The 23887-nt window shown below is 42.6% G+C and overlaps 1 protein-coding gene across 2 annotated transcripts; it reads right to left on the bottom strand.

Annotated features, from left to right (window-relative positions):
* Positions 1 to 1663: 1663 nt before the first annotated feature.
* On the bottom strand, positions 1664 to 23188 carry ZNF133 (zinc finger protein 133). Of its 2 annotated transcripts, none has more exons than XM_075564030.1 (5): positions 23120 to 23188; positions 8207 to 8282; positions 6766 to 6892; positions 6159 to 6254; positions 1664 to 3541 (listed from the first exon to the last, which is right to left on the bottom strand). In XM_075564030.1, the coding sequence occupies exons 2-5, from the start codon at positions 8237 to 8239 to the stop codon at positions 1896 to 1898; spliced, it is 1902 nt and encodes a 633-aa protein (XP_075420145.1). In that variant the 5' UTR covers positions 8240 to 8282; positions 23120 to 23188; the 3' UTR covers positions 1664 to 1895. The 2 variants fall into 2 exon arrangements, with proteins under 2 accessions (XP_075420145.1, XP_075420146.1); XM_075564031.1 differs by having other exon boundaries at positions 1664 to 3538.
* Between the last annotated feature and the right edge of the window lie 699 nt (positions 23189 to 23887).

Below are 23887 nucleotides of genomic sequence, written 5' to 3'. Positions count from 1 at the left end.
ATTTGGGACAGGGGCGGGGGGAGGGAAGATAATAAAGAAAATGAAAATAGACTTCACTAGGAAAAGGAGAGAAAAGAGATAGTCAGTGGGGCAGGAGAAACATAAAAGGAAATAATTAGTGCAGAAAAGGATTTATGTATGCATATGTTTAGAAGTAGCATTAAAAATAAAGATAAGAGGGTAGGGGAAGAAGACAAAAGAAAATAAAAGATAAGAGGAGGAAATTCTTAATTGTGCAGAGATGGAAAAGGAATTCAGATGATGGGGGGCTGGCCTGGTCGTGGATGTGGCGTTCTATGGCTATGAGAACATAGGTGGGTCTGTGCCCAAAAGGGAAAAGAGGGGAAGAAGAAAACATAGTTAAAAAATGATTTGGTGGGCTTTGGATGGGCATGACTAGATCTGCATGCTTTCCAATGTTTCCCTGGAATGTTCATGTGTCTGCAGGTTAAGTGAAAGTAAGAGGCAATAAGCAAAACGGGTGTGTGTGTGAATAAAAAAATAAAATAAAATAAAGCCACAGTTTGGGTGGCAATTCCTACTCCTTTGTCAGTGTTGATAAGTGTACACATCTGCCGCATGGGGGTGGGGAAAAGCATTGCTGGGTGGTGAGGCTGTCTGCATTAAGTTGCCCACGTGGTCGACTATCCACGCAGAGGCTCGTGAGGCAAGAGGTTTGGCTGGGGGGGTTCTAATAGTGGCAGGGAAGGCTCAGCTTGTACAAGGGAAGGGGGTGCACAGAAGCGGCTCAGGTCAGTGGTGATTGGTGAAGGGGTGGGGTGACAGTTATAATCAAAAAGCATTGTTGATCTCCAAATTTAAGAAATTTTGGTGAGCTCAGCTTATTTTTCTGTTTCTGGGTAGCACAGGCTTTTCTTCCTGGTGGGATGTCTCCAGAACTTGCTAACACACTCGTCATGTTTTACCTAGCAGCTATATTCTTTCCTAATCAGTTTTTTTGTATGTGGCATTTTTAACCATTATCTTTTGCCTCAGGCACCGGTGGGTTACTTCAGCTTTCAGTGCTTCATACTCAGACAAGTTAGAACAGAAACATGTAATAATATGCAAATAAAGTCTATTCTGCTCTTTAGAACCAGACCATGGTCTTTCTCTGAAAACACAGGCTACCACCACTTAAAACTGCTGCCATATCCAGGGATACATGAGGGCACAGGTAAACTGAAGATTCCTGCCACTTGGAAGGCATCTTTTTCTTGATTCAGGGTTCCTGATTGCTGTAAACCTTTTGACTGATTTCCAGCATTCTGACCTAGTTGATTCTGCCAGTTTCTGCTTCTTGTTTTTTGTTGTTTATTTTTAATATCTCTATGAGAGTACAAGAGCTTAGAACTCCATCATCTTGCTTTGCCTTTCTCATTTTGAGCAAAACTACTTGGGACCGTAACACAAGGAAAGAAACACGGTAGATTATCTTTAAATTTGGTTACATATTTTAACTTTATAAATCGGTGAACCATTGAGAGTATGGGCTAAGAGGCTTCAGATAAATTCTTGTGTTCCAACAAACTGAATTTGTGAGTAGCACATGCCTTAGGAGTTCGAGATATCTTTGCCAATCCGTATTGTCTTACCTTTACAGGCTGGTAAGTGAATAACATATACAACCAGAAATACAGATTTGTAAAGAAGTAATGTTTATTAAAAGAAAGGCCACAATACATGGAAAAGATAGTGTGGAGAAAGTAAACTCAGTCACATGTCCTTTGACCACTTAAGGGATGCATTTTTCTACTAATTTTTATTAGTGTAAAAATTTTGGTTACCTAGTCCATGTTGTGATTTTTACTTTCAAAGGGAGTGTAATGGTACACAAGACTGCCCTGAACAAGCCTCCAAATTAGCATTGAGTGATGGCTTGTGAAAGATAGACTTTATCCTATGTTTACAAAGTGAGACTTCGGGTTAAAGCTTTGCCCATATGCCCTGCATACATAAGAATTCTCCCCATTGTGTGCCATTTGATGTAAGAGGAGGTGAGACTTTTGAATGAAGCCTTGACCACATTCTGTACATACACAAAGCTTCTCTTCTGAGTGTAACCGCTTATGTGCAATTAAAGTTGACTTATTGCTAAAGCCAAGTCCACACTGCCTGCACACATACAGCTTCTCCCTTGAGTGTTTCCGGTTGTGTCTGATGAGACCTGCCTGGTGACTGAAGCCTCTCCCACAGTCCCTGCACACATAAGGCTTTTCTCCTGAATGTGTCCTCTGGTGTGCAATTAGGTTTGATTTCTGGCTGAAACCTCGCCCACAATCATCACACACCATGGGCTTCTCTCCTGAGTGTGTCCTCTGGTGTCTAATGAGATTTGACTGTTGGCTAAAGCCTCTACCACAATCCTGGCATACGATGGACCTATCCCCTGAGTGTATGGTCTGGTGTCTGGTGAGATGTGACTTCAAGCTAAAGCCTCGTCCACACACTCCACACACATAAGGCTTTTCCCCAGTGTGTGTCCTCCTGTGTGAGATGAGGGTTGAATTCTGGCTAAAGCTGTGCCCGCACACCCCACAAATGTAAGGCTTCTCTTTTGAGTGTGTCCTCTGGTGATTGACGAGGGTTGTCCTCTGCCTAAAGCACCGCCCACACTCCTTGCAAGCATAAGGCTTCTCCCCTGAATGTGTCCTCTGGTGAGAGATGAGGTTAGACCTATCACTGAAGCCTAGTCCACAGTCACTACACATAATAGTCTTCTCCTCTGAATGTGTCCTCTGGTGTCTAACAACAGCTGATTTCTGGCTAAAGCCTTTCCCACACTCCCTGCACACATAAGGTTTTTCCCCTGAATGTGTCCTCTGATGTATGATAAGGTTTGACTTTTGACTAAAGCCTCGCCCACACTCACTGCACATATAAGGCTTTTCACCTGAGTGTGTTCTCTCATGTATGATGAGGGTCGACTTCCTGTTAAATCCACGCCCACACTCCCTGCATACAATAGGTTTCTCCCCTGAGTGTACTTTCTGGTGTCTGGCAAGGCTTTTCTTTAGACTAAAGCCCTTCTCGCAAACCTCACACACATAAGGCTTCTCTCCTGAGTGTATCCTCTGGTGACTAAGTAGGTTTGTCATCTTGCTGAAGCCTAGTCCACACTCTCCACAGTTGACTGTTCCAAATCCTAAGACTTCTATCCTCTTCAGTAATTTGTCTGTTTCCTCAGGGATGCCCCTTTGAGCTTCACTGGCCTCTATTTCCAAACCTCTGATGTCATTCTTAGATTGGACTGGCTTCCTGGGAAAAGTCCCTAATGTTGGTTCCTCTGTTCTTCTATAAGTAGGTCTGACACCTTCTCTCTCTTGATCTTTTGACTTATCACTCCAGGATCTTTCATCAGAAGGTTGTTCCTTTTTTTGTGCTCTGGAAGAAGAATTCCCAGTCTGGATACAATGCTCAGTACACAAGCAGGCGAACATCCAAGGGGCATGACTGCAGAACACATGTTGCTTGTGGAATTTCTGACTGGAGAACTCCAAAGGGCAGAACGGACAGGGCTGGATTTCTGGCTTTGGTTCTGCTGCAGAGAGAATGGTCTGAATCAGAATGCACTGAATGCATTAGCCAAAAACAAGGCTCCCAGAATCATGGAACACCAATGGAAAGGTTTCAACAAGATAGTGAAGCACTGGAACCATTCGCTCATTTGTGCCAGTAAATAAATATGGAAGATAACTACTTGTCACTGACTGGAAGAGATCTGTACTTGCATCCATTCCACAGAAAGATGACCCAACAGAATGCTCAAATTATACAATAATATCACTGATGTCACATGCAAGTAAAATTTGACTGAAGATCATCCACCAACAGTTCTAGCTGTACATTGACAGGGTCCTGCCAGCGGTTCAGGCTGGATTCAGAAGATGTGGAACAAGAGATAGCATTGCTGAAAATAGATGGATCTTGGCTGAAAGCAAAGAATATCAGGAAGATGTTTACTTGTCTTTTACTGACTATGCCAAGGCATTCAACTGTGTAGATCATCATAAACTACTGTATAAATAACCCTGAGAGTTATGGAAATTCCAGAATACGTCATTGTGCTCATGCAGAACTTGGACATGGATCAAAGGCAGTTGTCCGAGCAGAACAAGGGAATACTGCATGGTTTAAAATCATGAAAGCTGTGCGTCAGGGTTGTGTCCTCTCACCGTACTTATTAAATCTGTATGCTGAGCAAAGCCTCAGAGAAGCTGGATCATATGAAGAAGAATTTGGCATCGGGATTTCAGGAAGGCTTATTAATAACATGCCACATACAGATGATACGACCTTGCTTACTGAGAGTGAGGAGGACTTGAAGCACTTGATGACGAAGATCAAGGATTGTACAGATTCAGTACAGATTACAACCCAGTGTAAAAAAAGACTGAAATCCTCACAACTCAATGAACAGGTAACACATTATGATAGAGTAAAAGTTGAAGTTTTCAAGGATTTTGTCTTTCTTGGATCTACAAAAACAATGTCCATGGAAGCAGCAGTCAGAGATCAAAAGATGAATGAGTTACAATGGGTAAATCTGCTGCACAAGACCTCATTAAGAGTATTGAAAAGCAAGGGTGTTACTTTGAGGACTACGGTGCACCTGACCGAGTCCACGGTGTTTTCTAATGCCTCAAATGCGTGTGAAAGCCGGACAAGGAACAAGACTTGATGCATCTGAATTGTGGTGCTTGCAGAGAACACTGAAAGCACCAGGGGTTCTAGGACAAACTGATCTGTGTTGGAAGAAATAGGGCCAGAGTGCTCCTTAGATGCAAGGTTGATGATGTAGTCAGGAGAGACCAGTCCCTGGAGGACATCCTGCTTGGTGAAGTGGAGGGCCAGCGACAAAGAGGAAGGCCCTGCATGAGATGGACTGACACCATGGCTGTAACAAGGGGTTCAGGCATAGGAACAATTGTGAGGATTGTGCAGAACCAGGCAGTGTTGCTTTTGTTGTGCTAGGGTCGCTGTGGGTTGGAACTAGCTAGATGGCACCTAACGACAGCAGCAACAACAGAAAATCAAGGAGCACCGATTGTGTAGTTGGCTAATAGACGTTGAGCTGCTGACCATAAGGTCAATGGTTCAAACCCACCAGCACCAGCTGGTCTGACTCAAAAGACTTGATGGCAATGAGTTTGGTATGTGTTTGTTTTTTCCAATCACAAAACACAAGCAAAAGAGAAACAACAGCTCCTCTAAATGGTACAAAAATGCATCTATGGAAGGCCAAAGAAATAAGAGTGGAAGAATATAACCTAACAATGTTCCTTCCCATCAAAACCAAAAACTGATCTGAGTGATTTAAAAAGCAGAAAAGTAACATTGAAACTTGATTTCGTTTCGTAATACATGGGCTAGTTTCAAACAAATAACAACAAAAATTAAAACAAAAATATAAAAACCATTTTTAATTCCCAAGGTTTTGGGAATTGGATTTCAATTTCTCAATTAGCTCTTTGGCCTTCCTATGTCCCACTGAGCTGCTTTCTTTCTACAGTGTACTCACTTTCCCCCATGTTCCTTTCTGGTCTACATTTAAAAAAATGTATCAAGAGGAAGAACCCCAAAACATGGGAAAGAACTGAGTAAGCTAGATAAGACAAACCCAGTAAGAGGGAAAAATTCTTCCTAGGAGAAGAAGAAAAGAGATCAAGTAAGGGGCAGGTGGCTAGGAGAAAGGGGAAATTGATCGCAAAGATCGACATATCCCCTCCCAGGGAGACAGACAACAGAAAAGTGGGTGAAGGGAAATAGCAGTCAGGGTAAGACATGAAAAAAAATGATAAACTATCAAGGATTCATGAGGGAGAGAGGGGAAAAATGAGGAGATGATACCAAGGGCTCAAGTAGAAAGAAAATGTTTTGAAAATGATGATGGCAACATATATACAAATGTGATTGACACATGGATGCATGTATGGATTGTGATAAGAGCTGTATGAGCCCCCAATAAAATGACAAAAGAAAAGGCATCAAGAAAGCCAGCCCCTCACTTGAAGAAGAAAGAAGGAAGGTGGTGCCAGGCAATCTAATACCAGCCTAGGTCAAGATAGCAGCTTATCCCCCATTCTTCAGCCATGCCTCCTCCCTCCCACCCTGAGCAGCACACTCACCATGTCCCCTCTCCTGTGTCCCCCACTCACCTGGACACATGGCTGGTTGGCATTTTGCCTCCTCCCTGCAGGTCTCTTTTCCTTGCTCTAGCTCGATGATGAGTTTGGGTTTAGAAAATCGAATACCTGCACACAGGAAAAGAAAATAACTGGACTAAATAATGCGGCCAAGGGCCCATTCCAGAACGCTAAAGCCAAACTAGGTGGGTGTTTCAAAAGGTAGAATCAAAGAATTGAGACTAGTAAGCTCTCAGCAGGAAAGGGAAGAGTAACAGCAGTAAACTAGGATCAGAGAGCTATTATTGACTTGTTCCTCCATTCTGGTGGATAAATACTTCCTTAGTTTAGATGAAGATATCCTGGGAGAACCCCAGCCTAGGAGGAGAGGCCTAAAAATGCGGGATCTCAATCAAAATCAATCACTCAATATTTCTCTCTTTCCCTTGCTCCCTCTCCCCCTCTCCCGCACACTCCACAATCTTCCACTTATTACTTTGACAGAATTCACACCACCCCTGGGGAAGCAAGTAAAAGAAAGTCTTTGCAAAAGTAAAGTCGTCACAGCATGATGGGCGCGTCAAACATCGTCTAGAATGCTTTGGAGCGAGGAGGGAGGCCTAAGAGAAGTCATGCTCACCCAGAGAGACCAGGTTGCCATAGTTCTCCAGCATCACCTCCTTGTACAGGTTTCTCTGAGCCGAGCTCAACAGCTGCCACTCTTCCTGAGAAAAATCCACTGCCACGTCCCTGAACGCCATGTGTGCCTGGAACACAAAACACAGTCCTGCACATCCAGGAGCCGACTGCTCCCATGGGTCAGGGTGAGGGACAAGAAGGATGACTTGAGGAAATATATAACGATTCTGCCTTTGACCGCAGCCCTGATGCCCGTGTTCTAAGAACTTTATACTTCTCTCGCTCCCCAGCACTTGTGGAGCTGTTTTGGGATATAAATGTAAAAAAGAGAGTCTTTAACTTTGTAGAACTTTAAATTTTGGTAGAGAGAAAAGCAAACAATATATGAAAATTAAACAAAAGAGAAGAAATAAAATGGAAATGCAGTGTTGCCTGGAAATCCAGATTCTAGAGGAGGGGCCAGCAAATTATGGTCAAAGGGCTAAATTGGGCCCACTGCCTGTTTTTGTAAATAAATTTCTGTTAAAATCAGGAAAGGGGTTGGTTTATGCACTGTCTCCTGCATATGCACTGTAGTAACAAAAATACTTCAGTGGACTTAAAGACGAGATAGACCACAATACGTAAAATAATTATCATCTGGTCCTTTATAGAAAAAAATGGACTGATCCTTGCTTTCGAATCTAAAGTTTCTATGATGGTGGTGCTACTTAAAAATTCTAGAGTTGACAATGCTATAGTGAGGTGTTCTAAGATAGAGCACAAATGGAAAACTTACATAACAATTCTGGTGACCAGTTTTGACTCAGCCTGCCTTAAAAGTAAGGTAAAATCAGCAGCCCGTAAGGGTTAGATGTCTCATAACAAGCCTAACTCTTGGCTCCCATTGAAAATTCCATGCTGTGCAAATGCTGCAGGGCTACCATTAAGTGGCGCAGCCTAGCTGTGGGCCTCTTAGCCCAGCTGTGAATTCTGCAGCTAGCTGAGGGTCTTTCTTGGTGAGGCTTAGTCTCTTCAAGCTGCCACAGGGATTTGCTCTGGTTAATGCTCCACACAAAACCATCTTTGAGTAGAACCCTGTTTCTCTGACACTAAGTGTTTATTGTGCCTTCCCCAGGGTTCCTCCCGCTTGGTAGACTTCTGTCAAATTAGCTGCCAACTCCCTTTTCCTACACTGCACAGTCTTGGGAATGGCCCTAAGACATCCACTCTTGCCCATAGCACCCGGAGTCACCAGGTCTGGTCAAGCCTGACATGCACAGAATCATGAACAGAGGTGGCAGTGGTTCTTACCACTGTGCTTATAGTACATGATAATCAGTGGTTTGCTTTTTTTTTTTTTCAGGGCTGAACCTGGACTAGTCTGCCAGGTATCAAGGTAGTCAGGGGCAAGAAAAAGATGTGCCCACCCTATGATGTAGGAACGAACAGGAAACACTCACCTCTCCCCTGGCTCTCCAGGGCCCTGTGATCATCCTTTCCTGGTGCCCCTAAAGGAGAGTATCTCAGAAGGCAGATCTGGGTAAGGAAAACAGGAATGAGACTGTCAGGTGGAAATGTTCCTCCATGAGCGCAGCAGGGTCTGCTCTCAGCCCCACAACCAGGCTGTCGCTGTTCATTTCTCTAGGGAGGAGCACGCTGGACAGGGGCACAAAGAGCCAGGCCTGTGACACAGACAGGCTCTGGCCCTAGCTCTCTGGATTCTAACAAACCAAATGGGGAGGATGCTTTTCTTTCTTTGAGGATGTTTTTCAAGTCTTTGAGGAAACATGAAAAATAACCTGACAATACATGATATTAATGTAGTATTATTACTTTGGCAGTTGTGAAAATGGTATATTTGGTTTTTTCAAAGAAATGCATATTAAAGTACAGATAGAGATAATTTATGGGATTTGCTTTAAGAATATCGCAGAAAACGGACCAAACAATTCAGATTGCCAATAAATACGATTGGTATTGACTGATAAAGCTGACTATGGGTTTTTTACATTATCCTTGTTTCTTTTGAAAGTTTGATATTTTTCCCATTAATAAAATTATTAAACACTATTAGCCAACATGAAAAATGGTGTGGTGCTTCCTGAAAAAGCTGGAACTAAAAAGACCTTGTGTTCCATCAATCCCACACCTAGAGAACGAAAACTACTGCCACGAGCAGATGTCACACCTATGTGCACTACATCTTCATTCACAATAGCAAAAAGATGGAAAGCAACCTGGATATCCATCAGCAGATAATGAGTGAACAAACTGGTATGTACACATCATGGAATAGTATGCAGCCACACAAATTATGTGCTCACAAAACAAAACAAAAAAACCCATAATGTGGATAAATCTAGAGGCCATTGTGCTGAATGAAATAAGTCAGTCACAAAAAGGCAAATGCTACATGATCTCACGATTTAGAAAAAGGGAAAGGATAGTTATGCATACAGAAAGTGACATTCTTTAGTGGCTATCAGAGATGGGAGAGAAAAAGAATCACTTTCTAGAGTGATGAACTTTGTTAGTTTTAGTAGTGGACCAGGAAATACCGAATAAGGATGAAGTCAGCACAAACTGGCAACGGTAAAATATCAAATAACACAGAAAAGAGATGATTTTGGTAAAAGAAAAATATCCAATTTTTCAACAACAGCAGTAATAGCCAAAATGTGAGGATACATAAATAGATGCATGCTTACATATGTATATAATATATAGATATATATAGGTTTTCTGTAGGTATATATATATGTGTGTATGCTGAAAATACAAAATGGCTGCAAAATGTTCATGGGAAAATGTAATTTAAAAATAATGGAATTTTTTCCATGAAGTTTTGAAGCCCTATTTTATATTCATCTAAAAATTAAAGGACATAGGAGGCCATTATAATCTCACTATTAGAAGTACGCAAGGATAAGAATAATGGATACATCTTAGACATATATAAACAATTCATGGAATTGGGTTATGGATTTGAAGATTTAGGGCCATAGTCTAGATGTAACTTGGTCAGTTAGTGTGTTACTCTGGGTTGACTAGAAAAACAAATCCAGAGATACTCATATATGTGTAAGACAGAACTTTATATTAAAGAGCAATAGCATATCGAGAAAACATCTCAGCCCAGTCCAGATCAAGTCCGTAAGTCCAATATTAGCCTATAAATCCAAGACTAGTCCATAAATTCCTCTGCAGACTCACGCAGCACATGCAATGATGCTGAAGGCAGGATGGTCACAGACCAGGGGGTGGAAAATCTTGTGGATCCAGTGGCAATGGAAGCATCTCGGTGCGGGCTGCCATGTGGCTTGTCAACCCGAATGTTGAAGCAGAGAGAGAATGTGGCCCTTCTCGTCTGATGGCAGAATCAAGAGAGAGAGAGGAGTTCCCGGAAACCTTAGGAGAAGGCCATGCCCCAAGGAGGGATCATCAGGCTGTGACCTTATTGACAGGCTAAACTCCACCCCTTCATTATTTTATCAAGTTGACGTGAAATTGTGTAACTACCATAATTAGTATAGCATATCTCATAAAGATAATGTCCATCCATCTTAGTTTGCTAAGTAGCATCTGGGGTCTTACAAGCTTACGAGTGGCCATCTATGATACAATCATAGGTCTTTATCATCTGATGTAAAAGAGAAAGATAGAAACCAAATATTCAAGAAGAAACTAGTCTATAGGACTAACATCTACAGGAAACACAAACTCGTGAAGAACAAGATAATGCCCAGCTACCACTACCAATCACTCTGAGCAGCATGTCACAGTACGGACTAGAATGCACCTGACCCAAGGCATGGCATTTTCAACAGCCTCAGATGCATGTCAAAGTTGGACATGTGTAAAGAAGACTGAAGAATCATGATGCTAGTGATGCATATGGAAAAGTACCATGGATGGCAAAATAATAAATAAGTCTGTCTTGGAACAAGTATAGCCAGAATGTTCTTGGAAGCAAGGATTATATACAGTTATCTTTGGACATCTTATCTGGAGAGAGGGAATCGTTCCTGAAAAAGGACATCCTGCTTGATAAAGCAGTAGGCAGTGAAAAGGAAAAACATCCCTTGATAAGATGGACTGAAACAGTGGCTGCAACAGTGGGCTCAAGCCTAAGAACAATGGTGAGGATAGGGCAGGCCTGGGCAAGGTTCCGTTCAATTGCATACTGGGGTACTATGAGTCAGAATCAACTCAAAGGCACCTAACAACAACCAAAACCAAACCAAACTCACTGCCATCAAGTCAATTCTAACTCACAGTGACCCCACAGACAGGGTAGAGCTGTCCCTGTGGGTTTCGGAGACTGTCTTAACAGGAGTAGAACGCCTCATTTTTCTCCAGTGGAGTAGCTGGTGGCTTTGAACTGCTGACCCGACAGCAGCCCAAAGTGTAACCTAACAACAACAACAATACATTCTGATACTGGTGAAATTGCTTATATCAAATTAACCCTACTGCTAATAACTATAAACCCTACACAAAAAATAAACAACTATGTGAAGCACTGTAATCAAAAGAAGTCAGAGCTAGAGACCTTAGAACAGCGGTTCTCAACCTAGGGGTCACGACCCTTTTGGGGGATCAAACAACCCTTTCATAAGAGTCGCCCAATTTATAACAGTAGCAAAATTACAGTTATGAAGTACCAACGAAAATAATTTTATGGTTGGGAGGTCACCACAACATGATGATCTGTATTAAAGAGCTGCGGCATTAGGAAGGTTGAGAACCACTGCCTTAGGAGAAGTGACAGGTGTCAAATTGGTATTTAATTGGTTTTTCATGTTAATGTACTTAATGTACTTCCCAATCCATTTGTATACTAAATTGCCTGGAAATTTTATGACAAAATCTTAGGAAAATAAGAGCAAGAAAGGAAGGGAAGGAGTCTCAAAATCTACATGTAGATTTAGTGTTCCCTCTAAAAATTTTGACGGAGTACTAAATTATGCAAGCACGATGTGAAACAAGGAAAATCTCAAAAGTACAATAACAGTCAGAAATTTGAATGAACTGTGCAGAGATTTCCGCAACTGCTCACCCTAGACAAGATCAAGTTGAGTTTGAGTCTAATCAAGTAAGATAAGATCACTAAACACCTTAGACTTTCACTGAAAGGAGACAACACAAAACATATCTTGAGCATCACTAGCAAATGTCACAGCTTCAGATGACCTGTAACTAAGAAGTAAACACTAAACCAGTGAGCTAACACAGGGCTGCTGGGAGAGGAGGATCCATTTAAGAGAGAGCCCACTGCCATCAAATCTACTCTGACTCAACAAACTCCAGGTTTCCAGCCTCTAACTCTTTATAGGAGCTTCATTTTTCCGATATTTTCCCATATGCCCATTACCAGTCTATAAAGTCCTCTTCAGACTCACGCAAAACATGCACTGATGCCGAGTGCAGGAAGATCACAGGCCCATGGGTGGAAAGTCTTGTGGACCAGTGGCAGGGGAAACATCTTAGTGCTGACATGAGTCACCACGTGGCTCCTCCGCTCCAAGGCTCTGGCTGCCATCAGCCAAGTTCCATCTGACTTGTCTACAGGAATGTCTCGCAGGGAGTGAGTGTGTCTGGCTTTCAGTGAGCTATTTATCTCTTTTGCCCCTCCAAATGAGGTCATCAAGCTGCAACCTGATTGACAGGCTAGACTCCACCCCTTCACAAGTTCATAGATTATGTAACTACCACAGCATGTATATGTATAAATATATGTTAATATATAACTACAGGGATATACGTCTATGTACATATATCTATATGATAAGTATTAGCAGATGGAAATTGGGCTCAAGTCCTCCCTCAACACAAGAACACTTTGTTGTAATATGGTATTCTTTTATGCTCACCTTCCTGACACAATCGCTAAAGACAAAATGGATGCATAAGGAACTGTGGTGAAGAAAGCTGATGGTACCCGGCTATGAAAAGATATAGCATCTGGGGTGTTAAAGGATTGAAGTTAAACAAGCAGCTATTAATCAGGGAAGCAACAAAGTCCACATGGAAGAAGCATACCAGCCTGTGTGATCATGAGGTGTTGATGGGATTAGGTTTCAGGAATCAGGAAGACCCAAAACAATCATACTGATGCAGATTGTGTGGGATTGGAGTGGAGACCCAAAGACCATCTGGACCCTGAGTTAGTTTAAGTTTATTGTGCCAACCTGGCTGATAAACACACGTGGGGTTAATTGAAGGGCAGAGAGATAAATGGCTCAGTGAGCCTCTCCTTTCTAGTTCTCGGGTCTCTTGCTTTCTGATGGTCGGACCATGGTGCAGCTGCCTTAGCCAGTTCCCTGCATCAGCTTGCAAGGCTCATTTCCTGCAAGACATCCCCAAGGAGAAGCCACATGGACCTACCCCGATGCAGCCCTGGGTGCTGGAGCAGCCGTGTGGAGACCCCTGCCAGTGCTAAGATGCTTACATGTTCACTGATTTGACTTTCCTCCTGCAGTTGGTGTCATAGTGTGTTTTGTGAGAGGGAGGAAGAATTTGTGGATTGGTGTCGGACATACGGGTTAATGTTGGACTTGTGGGCTTGGCAGCACTGGGTTGGTATGTTTTCTTGATGTGCACTTAACCTTTATATGAAACTCTCTCTTACACATGAGTTTCTGTGGATTTGTTTCTCTAAAGTACCCCGACTAACACAGACCCTCACAGAAGGGTCACAAGGAAGGGACAAATCAGCCAGGGTGTAGTACAGCACAGGGTGTAGAAACACACAACATTCCTGTAGTTCTTTAATGCTTTTTCCCCCTGCACCCTCATGACCCCAGTTCTACCTTACAAACCTGGGGCTAGACAGGTGCAATGTACACTGGTACAGATAAGAGATCTCAACACATGAAATCCAGGACAGACAAACCCCTCAGGTACAGTAATGGGAGTAGAGATGCTATGAGGGTAGGGGCAATGTGGGGGGAGAAAGGGAGAAAGGAGTGGTTGATCACAAGGATCAACATATAAGCACCCTTCCCCCACCTCCCTACCTTCACCGTGATGAATGCAAGAAACGTGGGTGAAGGGAGACAGCGGACAGAGTAAGATATGAAAACATTAATTTATAATTTATCAAGGGTTCATGAGTGTGGGAAGAGAGGAGGGAGAGAAAAAAGATGAGCTGATACAAAGGGCTCGAGTAGAAAGAAAATGCTTTCAAAATTATGATGGCAACATATGTACAAATGTGCTTGATACAATTGATTGTTATAAGAGCGCCCAATAAAAAATTTTAAAAAGAGAGCCCAATAAAATGATTTTAAAAAGAAAAGAAAGCATATGGTGCTAAGCTATTAGAAGATGTAGCATCTGGGGTTTTACAGGATTGAAGTTAAACAGCAGCCTTGTAGCAGGGAAGCAACAAAGCCCACATGGAAGAAGCACGCCAGCTTGTGTGATCACGAGGTATAGACAGATCAAGTATCAGGCATCAGAAGACCAAAAACAATCATACAGGGGTTGGAGTGGCAACCCAAAACCCATCTGTAGACAATTGGGCATCCTCTCACAGAAGGGTCACAAGGAAGGGACAAGTCAACCAGGGTGCAGTACAGCACTGATGAAACACACAACATTCCTCTAGTTCTTGAATGCTTCCTTCCTTGCCCCCCACCCCACCCCACACTATCATGACCCCAGTTCTACCTTACAAACCTAGCTAGACAGGAGCATGTACACTGATATAGTTAAGAACTCTCTCAACACACGGAATCCAGGACAGATAACCCCCTCAGGAACAGTAATGGGAGTAGCCATACCATGAGGGTAGGAGGAAGGTGGGGGGAATGCAGAGAAAGGGGGAAATTATTCCAATGATCAACGTATAACTGCCCCTCTTGTCGCCACACCCCGGGGTATGAACAACAGAAATGTGAGTGAAAGGAGACAGCGGATAGTGTACGATATGAAAATAATAATAATTTTTATTTATTTTTAATTTATAATTTATCAAGGGGTCACAAGGGTGGGAGGGTGGGGGAGGGAGGGAAAAAAGAGGTGCTGATACCAAGGACTCAAGTAGAAAGAAAATATTTTGAAAAAGATGGCAACATATGTACAAATGTGCTTGATACAATTGATGTATGGATTGTTGTAAGAACTGTAAGGGAGGGAGGGGGAAAAAAAAAAAGGACCTGATGCAAAGGGTTTGAGTGGAGAGCAAATGCTTTCAGAATGATTGGGGCAGGGAATGTGCAGATGTGCTTTATACAATTGATGTATGTATATGTATGGATTGTGATAAGAGTTGTATGAGCCCCTAATAAAGTGTTAAAAAAAAGAACTGTAAGATTTTTTAATGAATTTATTACTTATATAAAAATGATTTATTTTAAAAAAAGAATTAAGTTACGAGAAACCCAAAGAAGAAAGCTAATTAAAGAGAATAAAAATGAGGTAAAGAAAGAAGCAAAATAACGAGGTATACATTACCAAGGGCACATGAGGGAGGGGGGAGCGGGGAGGGAGGGGGAATAAAAAGAGGACCTGATGCAAGGGGCTTAAGTGGAGAGCAAATGCCTTGAGAATGATTGGGGCAGGGAATGTATGGACGTGCTTTATACAATTGATGTATGTATATGTATGGATTGTGATAAGAGTTGTATGAGTCCCTAATAAAATGTAAAAAAAGAAAAGAAGAGAAAAAAAGAAAATGATTAGGGCAAAGAATGTACAGATGTGCTTTATACAATTGATGTATGTATATGTATGGACTGTGATAAGAGTTGTATGAGCCCCTAATAAATTGTTTTTTTTTTAAAAAGGAAGAAGTAAAAAGAGAAAGTAGTTGACAAGGAAAACAAGCAAAGAAAGAAAAACATTTCATAAAGAAGAAAAAACAAAAACAATGGGGCAGAACTAAAATTTACAACTTTAATCTAAGAAAAATTTTGAGAAATTGAAGACCTGAATCTAAATATGAAAGGGTCCTCAGGGAAAAGCTGACTCTTCAACTTCAAAACATATACTAGAAAAACAATCAATTTTTAAAGGGGGAAATATAAACAACAGGGCACTAGTAAAATATATTGACCTCCTCCCCAAACAGCATTCAGTCACATTTACTAGAGTAAATTTATAAGAAATTTCAGAAAAATATTGTGATCCAAATATTTTATATCTAGCTACCAAGCTCAAACTCAAAGCTATCCAGTTTATTCTGAATGACAGCAACCCTATAGAACAGAGTGGAGCTGCCCCCTCTGGGTTTCCCAGGCTACAAATCTTGACAAGAGTAGAAAGCCTTATCATCCTCCCAAGGAATGGCTTGGGGTTCCAAGGACTGATCTTGTGATTAACAACTCAATGTGTAGCCCACTATGCCACCAGGGTTCCTTCTATATCGTCACATGATCCTTCAAGTAAACAACTAAGGAAAAAAACAACTCACTACCATCTGGTGGTTTCCAATTCATAGTGACTATAAGTCAGAGTAGATCTGTCCCTGTAGGTTGTAGTCCAAGACTATAAATCTTTACGGGAGTACAAAGCCTCACCTTTCTCCTTTGAAGCAACTAATGGTTTCGAACTACAGACCTTGGGTAGCAGCCCAACTAGTGACCCACTACACTACCTGGGATCCTTCTTTCAACTAAAAAGGGTAAAGAAAATGTTTTATACATGTGAGAGCTTGGGAAATTCTACAGCCATGAGACTACTAAAATGAATATCATTTAAATAATTGGGGCAGTTACATAATCTGGCGTCAATTTTAGACTAGTAAGAGTGAAGGGGTGGAGTTTAGCTTGTCAACTGGGTCACATCTTAACGACCTCATTTGGAGGCGCTAAAAAGACAAATAACTCAATGGAGGCCAGAACCATACTCTCTGCTTGGTCTTCCTGCTGACAAGACACATGGAGCTATGCTGATTGAACCAGAGCCCTGGAGCTAGAGAAGTCACGTGGACATCCCCGCCAGCACTAAAATGCTTCCACCGTATCCACAAGACTTTATACCCCCTGGCCTGTGATCCTCTTGCTTTAGGCATCATTGCATGTGGTGTAAATCTGAAGAGGAATTTACAGACATATAGGCTAATATCAGGTTTATGGACTTGATTTGGACAAGGCTGGGGTGTTTTCTCAATATATAACTACTCTTTTATATAAAGCTATTTCTTTTTTTAAAAAAACATTTTATTAGGGGCTCATACAACTCATCACAATCTATGCATATACATACATCAATTGTAATAAAGCTATTTCTTATACACATATAAGTGTCTCTGGATTTATTTCTCTAGCTAACCCAGACTAACACACTGATTCGTGACATACTTTTGACAAGTTGTCAGGAAAGACTAGTTCTTGGAGAAAGACATCCTGCTTGGTAAAGTATAGGGCAGAGAAAAAGAGGTGTGCTCTCAACAAGATGGACTGATACAGTGGCTACAGCAAAGGGCTCAAATATAAGAACATTTGTGAGGATGGTGTAGGACCTAGGAGTGTTTCATTCTGGTGTACATAGGAACCAACTTGACGGCACCTAACAATGACAATTTCATGACCAAGAGAACTTCAGTAAAAGAGCTGATAGCCAGGATATAATACATATGCATTACCACAGACCACAGAGAGATGGTTCATAAAGAACAGACAGGACTAAGAGAAAAAATTTAGCTGGAGAAGAAGCTGGGTCTTTCACAGTGGAGTGAAAGCCAAGTCTGGGAGAAAAGGAGAAGATAGCAAGAGTAGCCTGAGAGCCTGGGTAGAAAAATCTAGAAACCTAGAACACAGCGAAAGGATGTTTTAAGAAGGTAAAAGAATATAACTATGCAAAATGTGGTTGAAAACTGTTTAAGCCACATTGGTGACCTTGACAAAAATGTATTTTGTGAACAGAGCTAAAAAAATCTTATTTCAATAGAAAATGAAAGGATAGTAATGGGTAGTAAATGGCACTAAGTTGGGCTTGACTCACAGAGACCCTATAGCATGAGGTAGAACTGCCTCTGTGGGTTTCCGAGACGGCAACTCTTTTTATAACAGTTTTATTGGCACATAATTCATACACTACACAATTCAGCAGCTCAATCACATCAAGAAGCGCTGGGCAACCATCACCACATTCCGTTTTAGAGTATTTTCTTTGTCTTTGTACTCATCACTATTAGCTCCCCATTTGCCCCCAACCTCCCCTGTTACACCCTTCAAGGGACCATTAATTCAGTCATGTCTCTGTAGGTTCACCTATCCTGGATTTCATACAGAAACATGAAAAACAATAACAACAAAGGAAAACAGACACAAACCTCAATCAAAAAGACAGCAGAAAATATTAGAACCTAGAGCAAATTGGAAATCGACCAAAGGGTCAAGCTACAAGCTAGTGCATTTTAATCCAAATGCATCTGCCGCAACCCACTCTCCAACGCCTTCTGCATGGCAGCAGGGCTGTCCGCATTCCGGACGATGGTCAGCAGAAATTCACCAGAGGCTGAATCCAGTGCATTTCCTTCACTTTTTAAAAAACTGAACTTTAAAATGAGTCAAAAGGGGGATCAAATGATGTTGCCTTAATGGACTTCACATGCTCCCTGTCTGAGCAAAGCTATATCCACATGTCAGCTATGATCAGAGGGGATTCTCTGGAGGCTGAAACCATGTGTGAACCTGCAAACTGACTTTGGGTTCCCACCATCATCCACAGCCTTCTGAAAACCAGATGCTCACAAGTTAAGTGCTCACCCTATTCCCTCCTTTGGATTTGGATTTTATTATTTACAATAAGACATTATATTACTGGATCACACAGGCTAGTGTGCTTCTTCCATTTGGGCTTAGTTGACACCTCTCTTAGACGGCTGACTTGTTTTATGACAAGCCTTTAAGACCCCAGACAGTATTCCTTTGGATAGCTGGGCACCATGTAGTTTCTTCAGCACTTTGCTGTAGCACCCACATCTTCAGTAATCTCTTCATGATAGTGAGCCATGACAAAAACTCATTGTTCTTAGATTAGGGCTAGAATTAAGTGTAAGCCCCAAATTCATTCATTTATCTATGATTTATATATGTCTCTTGTTCACCTTAGACTGGAGACATCATTGTCATTTTCTGTTACAGAAAATTATCAATGTTCTGAGGCATTACTTCCACTGCCACTGAGTCAATGCTGACTCATATTGACCTTAGAGGACAGGGCAGAACACCCACGTGAGTTTCCAAGACTGTAAATCTCCACAGGAATAGAAAGCCTTTCTCTGGCAGAGATGGCTGGTTTTGAACCACTGACTTTCAGGTTAGCCGCCTAATGTGTAACCATGACACATTGGTAGTGTCATTAGTTTAGCCAATAGTATACAATATAAAACAATGTTGAGAAAGGTAAAGTATGCAAATATTAGTCAGCTATGAACCACAATACATGAACTGCTGACTTATTTTAAGCTTTTAAGTACCTATATACTTGAGTATAAGCCAACCCGAGTATCAGCCGAGGCAACCTAATTTTACCACAAAAACTGCATTAAAAATGTGCTGAAAAACTCAGCTTATAGATGAGCATATATAGTAATCAGGCACTATTTATACAAACAATGGGGGTTGGTGATAAGGTAAAACTTTCATTAATATTTATTCACAATGGCAGAGCTATACTTATCAGATTAATACATATCACAGTGAAGCAAGGAGGGCGTTACAGTAGTAAGTCACCATTCATTGGGCACCCTTAAGGCGAGAGATGTACAGCAAATTCCAACCTTCTCTAGTTCTGCGCCCTTGGGCTAGCAGTCACCTGCTTCTTCTCACACTACTGAGTTTCAGCCGTTAGTCCAAGGCTACGAATGGGTTTGAGGAAAAATCCAGTACACGTACTGGGGTTTCTACATCAAGTCCTTCTGCCTGTGAAGGCTGTCGTGCACCTCGAAAGAACATGAGTCCAAGAGACTGTAACTCTTTCTGGGAGTAGAAAACCTCGCGTTTCTTCCTGGAGTGGCTGGTGCTTACAAACTGGTGACCTTGGTGACCGTGCTATTAGCAGCTCAATGAGTCAGCACTACAATGCTCAAGATGTTAAATATTCATTCTTAACTCTGCTAGGCATAATGAAATTGTAGTAATGTTACAGGAAGCCCTTAAGGTTACAAACGCCTACAGAAGCAGTAGCAGGTGGCATGTCTATGGGATTCGCTCCAAACGTCTCTATTAGGGAAAACAGCTAAATGAGGGGCATCTGATGAAACAAGAACATAAGCAGAGTAAGGTATATATCTGAATATTTTTATTAAAAAGTTTATACCACACAACTCCATCCCTCTCAAAGTTAGAATAGTAAAAATAATTTCCAGAAAAAAATGAACAATATTGGAATCCCTGTCTTTTTTCACATGTATAGTTCCTGTATTTTAGCGTGTTGTATGATTTTTTGTGTGTGCGCAAATTTTGTACCCTTTTTACATTCACTTCCTTTATGTGCTGTATGCATATGCATGTTGTTTCCATGGGCACTTTATTTGCTGGAAAAAGAAAAACAGTACTATGTGTAGCTGTACTCCAGACCAGGAAAAGCAAAATGTTTGTTTTCTGTCAGCGTTGTATGTATAAGGCAAACTTTGAGCGTTTCCTCTTGGTGTCCAGGTCCCTCGGTGGCACAAAATGTACTTGATTATTAACCTAAAGGTTGGCAGTTCAATCCCCTCCAGTAACACCAAGTATCTTCTGTAAAGAAAGCACCATAGAGAAGCTCTACTTTGTAACACAAGAGGTCATGAGTTGGAAATGACATTTTTTTAGGGGTCTTAAAACTTTGAAAGAAACAGAAATCACAACAATCAACTGATTCCCAATTTCTCCAAATAGATGTACAAATGAGCACAACTCATTTTAAAGGCAATTGAACCATGGGGGTGGGGGTTGTTCTAAAATGGAAGTGGTAATGATTGATTGATATGAAGGAATGTATGATATGTAAATTATGTGTCAATAAAACTGTTGGAATGATAAATTTTTAAAATTATAAATTATGTAATTTAAGACACTGCTTTATCCTCTGCAAAGTCCTCTCTGACAGACTGAAGGGATTCAAGGATTTTAAGTCATCTCATGTAGTGGTTACGATCTGGGTTGCTGGCCTCAAGGACAAGTTTGAAGGCACCAGCCTGAATGGGAGAAAGCGGAGGCTTTCTGGAAGTTAGTCTCCGAAACCCACAGAGGCAGTTCTACCCTTCTAGAGGGGCCACATGAGTTGGAATCAACTTGATGGCAGTGAGTTTTCTCGCAGGTTAGTTGAGGGAGTAAAATACGATAGTGCTTTTGAAAACCTAGTATCTGGTAGAGAGCAATCATTCAGTAAAGGATCGTTACTGCCATTTTTGTGTTGTCAGTGCCTGACAAATCCTGAGTATGAACAGTTGGAGCAGAATTCTGACAGAAGGAGAAATGATGTGGGTGTCCTGAATGAAGGCACCAGGTCTCAGGAATCTTCCTTGTAAAAACCATCAACCTAGAGGTCTAGATTCCTAAGAGATCCATTGGCGCTCTGATTCTTGGGTGACATATTATAGGGAGCAAAATGTTAAAGATGAGCAGAGGAAAATCAAATGATAGGCTGGTAGTAGCCTAGGAACGTTGCTGTTCTCAGTTAGAAGTCCTCTCTGGGCAGGGAAAGGGCAGGGGCAGAACAAGAACAAAGCAGTTTCCAGAATGCTGCTGGAAATTCTCAAGCTATTGTCATGTGGGTGCTCCTGCGCCTTGAACGCATCAGGAATGAATCTACATTAAGACCAACGGGCAGCTGCCTGGGGCGAGTTAGTATGTACGCTGTGAGTGCTCACAGCCTGCCCTGGCATTGCTAACATTGAGGATGAAGCTGATCTCTGTGCACTAGAATCTTGAGGTTTCCTGTTAACAATAAAAGTTGTCATTTCTTATTAGTATACACCAGAAACTGTTCCAAACCTGGTGTGGGTTTTATCTCATTCTATCCTAACAACCGCCAATGAAATAGTTATTATTTACTACTCTCAGTTTGCAGATGAGAACACTGAGGAACAATGCTTAAGGTGACACAGCTATAACATGACTGAAACTGTGAAATCTTGCTCTGAAGGGCTACCATATGAAACAGTAAAAGCAGTGATGGCCAAGCCTGTGTTGGTGTGGGCCGTCAAGATTTTGAGAGGAATCAGGATTGGCCATGAGGTGGTCACAATGCGGTAAAGTGTTGAATCTGGTAAAGAAAGTGTTGAATCTGGGTGAGGAATCTATAGACTTCTATCTATTCCTGGCTGTTTGAAATGCCTTCAAAATAAAAAGTTAAAAATGAGATTACGGACCCTAAAGCTTAGCTACACCAGAGATGTGGGACTCCATGATTCCTGTGGTCAATGACAGTCCCTGAGAGATCACTACTGGAAACCCCCCCCCAGTAACAATCATGTTATTTTAAGGGTTTTCCTATCATGAGACCAAATATTAACCACAAAAAAACCCTAACCAAAAATTATCCTACCATCAGCTTTTTTCACCAAAGTTGCTAATTTGCTCTTTCATGTTCAAAGCTGAGCTTAATTAATTTAGATAAGTATGTGGCTATCGGTGGGTAAAGGGCCAGCGATCACCTTGTAACTTCAAAGCTGTAGATGTCAGTAACAAGGGGAAGCCATATTAAAATTAGCCAATACTGGATTTTCTATTTTTCTCCCTCATTGTGTACTTCTGGTCCTTTGCGTGCGTTTGTTAGTCGGAATGATCTCCCTGTAATTCATATAGAATAACTGCCCGGAGAAAACTTTATGGTTTAGGTTCTTAATTTATTTTAAACAGCTTTTACATCCCAGTACCCATAATGACTTGCCCACTTCCAGTCCACCGAGGGCAAATTTGGCCAATTCAATTCGACCCTCACACTGTCCAGCAAACCCTAAAAGTAGATGGGCCCGAAGCAACACCACCAGCTCCCCTGCACTCAGACCCAGACACACGGATGGTCAGGTGGCCCCGTCCCACTACTTTGGGAATATCAGGTCCCGAAATGCCTGTTTATCCGCCCCACTCCCTATACCAGTAGACTTAGGATAGGACCCCTCATTCCACGATTTCTGCCCACCTCACAAAAATTCTGGAACGAAGGGGCTGCGCCCGACTCCGTTTACCACCAGAATCCACAGTCACCAAACTCCCTCGGAGATGCACACCCACGCCGCCAAGACACATCCGGCGAGCACGGCCTCAGCCCCGCGGCGCGTCCCCACGACTCCCCCCAAGGCCACCCCGCGCCATTGGCGCGGTCCCAAGCGCCAACTCCTCAAGATCGCCTTTCCCACGGCGGGGGCAGGGGGCGGGGCAGGGAGGGGACAAAGAGCAGGGCTACGGGCAGGGTCCCGCGGGAGTCTCACTCACCGGTGCCACCAAAGAACAAGGGGCTGCTCAGCCACCAGCTGGAGAGCTACTCCAGCGGCGAGCCGGGACTACGCTACCCAGAATCCTCTGTGGGACGTCAGCACCGCCCCCTGCTGGCGCAGGGGTCACTCGTAGTTCCACAGACCTCCTCAGGTGCGGGCTGCGGGTGCCCGGCAGTGACCGCCTGGCCAATGACCCCTGCAGACTCAGGATCCCCCTCTTATTTCTTTAGCTCACTTGCATGAGCCATGGAGATAAAGCTAAGTGAAGTTCCTAGCCGTGCCCGGCTCTCGAGCGCCTTGGCCCAAAAGACTACATTCCCCAGAAGGCCGTGCGGGGGCTTCTGCTTCCGGCATCGGGTCCGACCGCTGGGAGCACGGAGATACCGTGAGGGGAGCGTCTGTTCTCCGGTGGCTTGGGGCGTGGGAAGTTGGACTGGGCTCCCTTACCGGGCTTGTTTACATCGCCGTGATCTTCGGTCTCCCACGTCAGAGTACGAAATCTATGCCCCTCATTCGGTGTGCACCAGGCGAGCGGGCCAGCCAGGTTCCGCGCACACGTCCTTTAAACTCATAAAATTATAGACGGGTAAGGCAGGAGAGCAGCCCGTCCGGGTCTCACATTCTGTGTTCAGACTCCTGCACCGCAACACAGGACCAAATGAGAGGGTGGTGCTGAGCCTCCCAACAAGTTGTCTGATGGGGCGCTGCAGAACAAGTCCCACTTCGCTTGGGAGGATGGCTGCTGCATACTGGCACCATCTCGCGT

Source organism: Tenrec ecaudatus, chromosome 12 (genome assembly GCF_050624435.1).
Source record: "Tenrec ecaudatus isolate mTenEca1 chromosome 12, mTenEca1.hap1, whole genome shotgun sequence".
In the NCBI taxonomy this organism is placed as follows: Eukaryota; Metazoa; Chordata; class Mammalia; order Afrosoricida; family Tenrecidae; genus Tenrec; species Tenrec ecaudatus.
Note: the sequence above shows the minus strand (reverse complement) of the source record. Positions and strands in the feature narration are given on the sequence as shown.

What these genes read in the sequence shown, in the direction of transcription:
- ZNF133 (XM_075564030.1), bottom strand. Translation starts at nt 8,239, where the DNA reads ATGATCACAGGGCCCTGGAGAGCCAGGGGAGAG. An exon ending in TGGCAACCTGGTCTCTCTGG is followed by an intron (nt 6,255 to 6,765) that starts GTGAGCATGACT and finishes TCCTGTGTGCAG; the next exon opens with GTATTCGATTTTCTAAACCC. An exon ending in CCAACCAGCCATGTGTCCAG is followed by an intron (nt 3,542 to 6,158) that starts GTGAGTGGGGGA and finishes TTCTCTCTGCAG; the next exon opens with CAGAACCAAAGCCAGAAATC.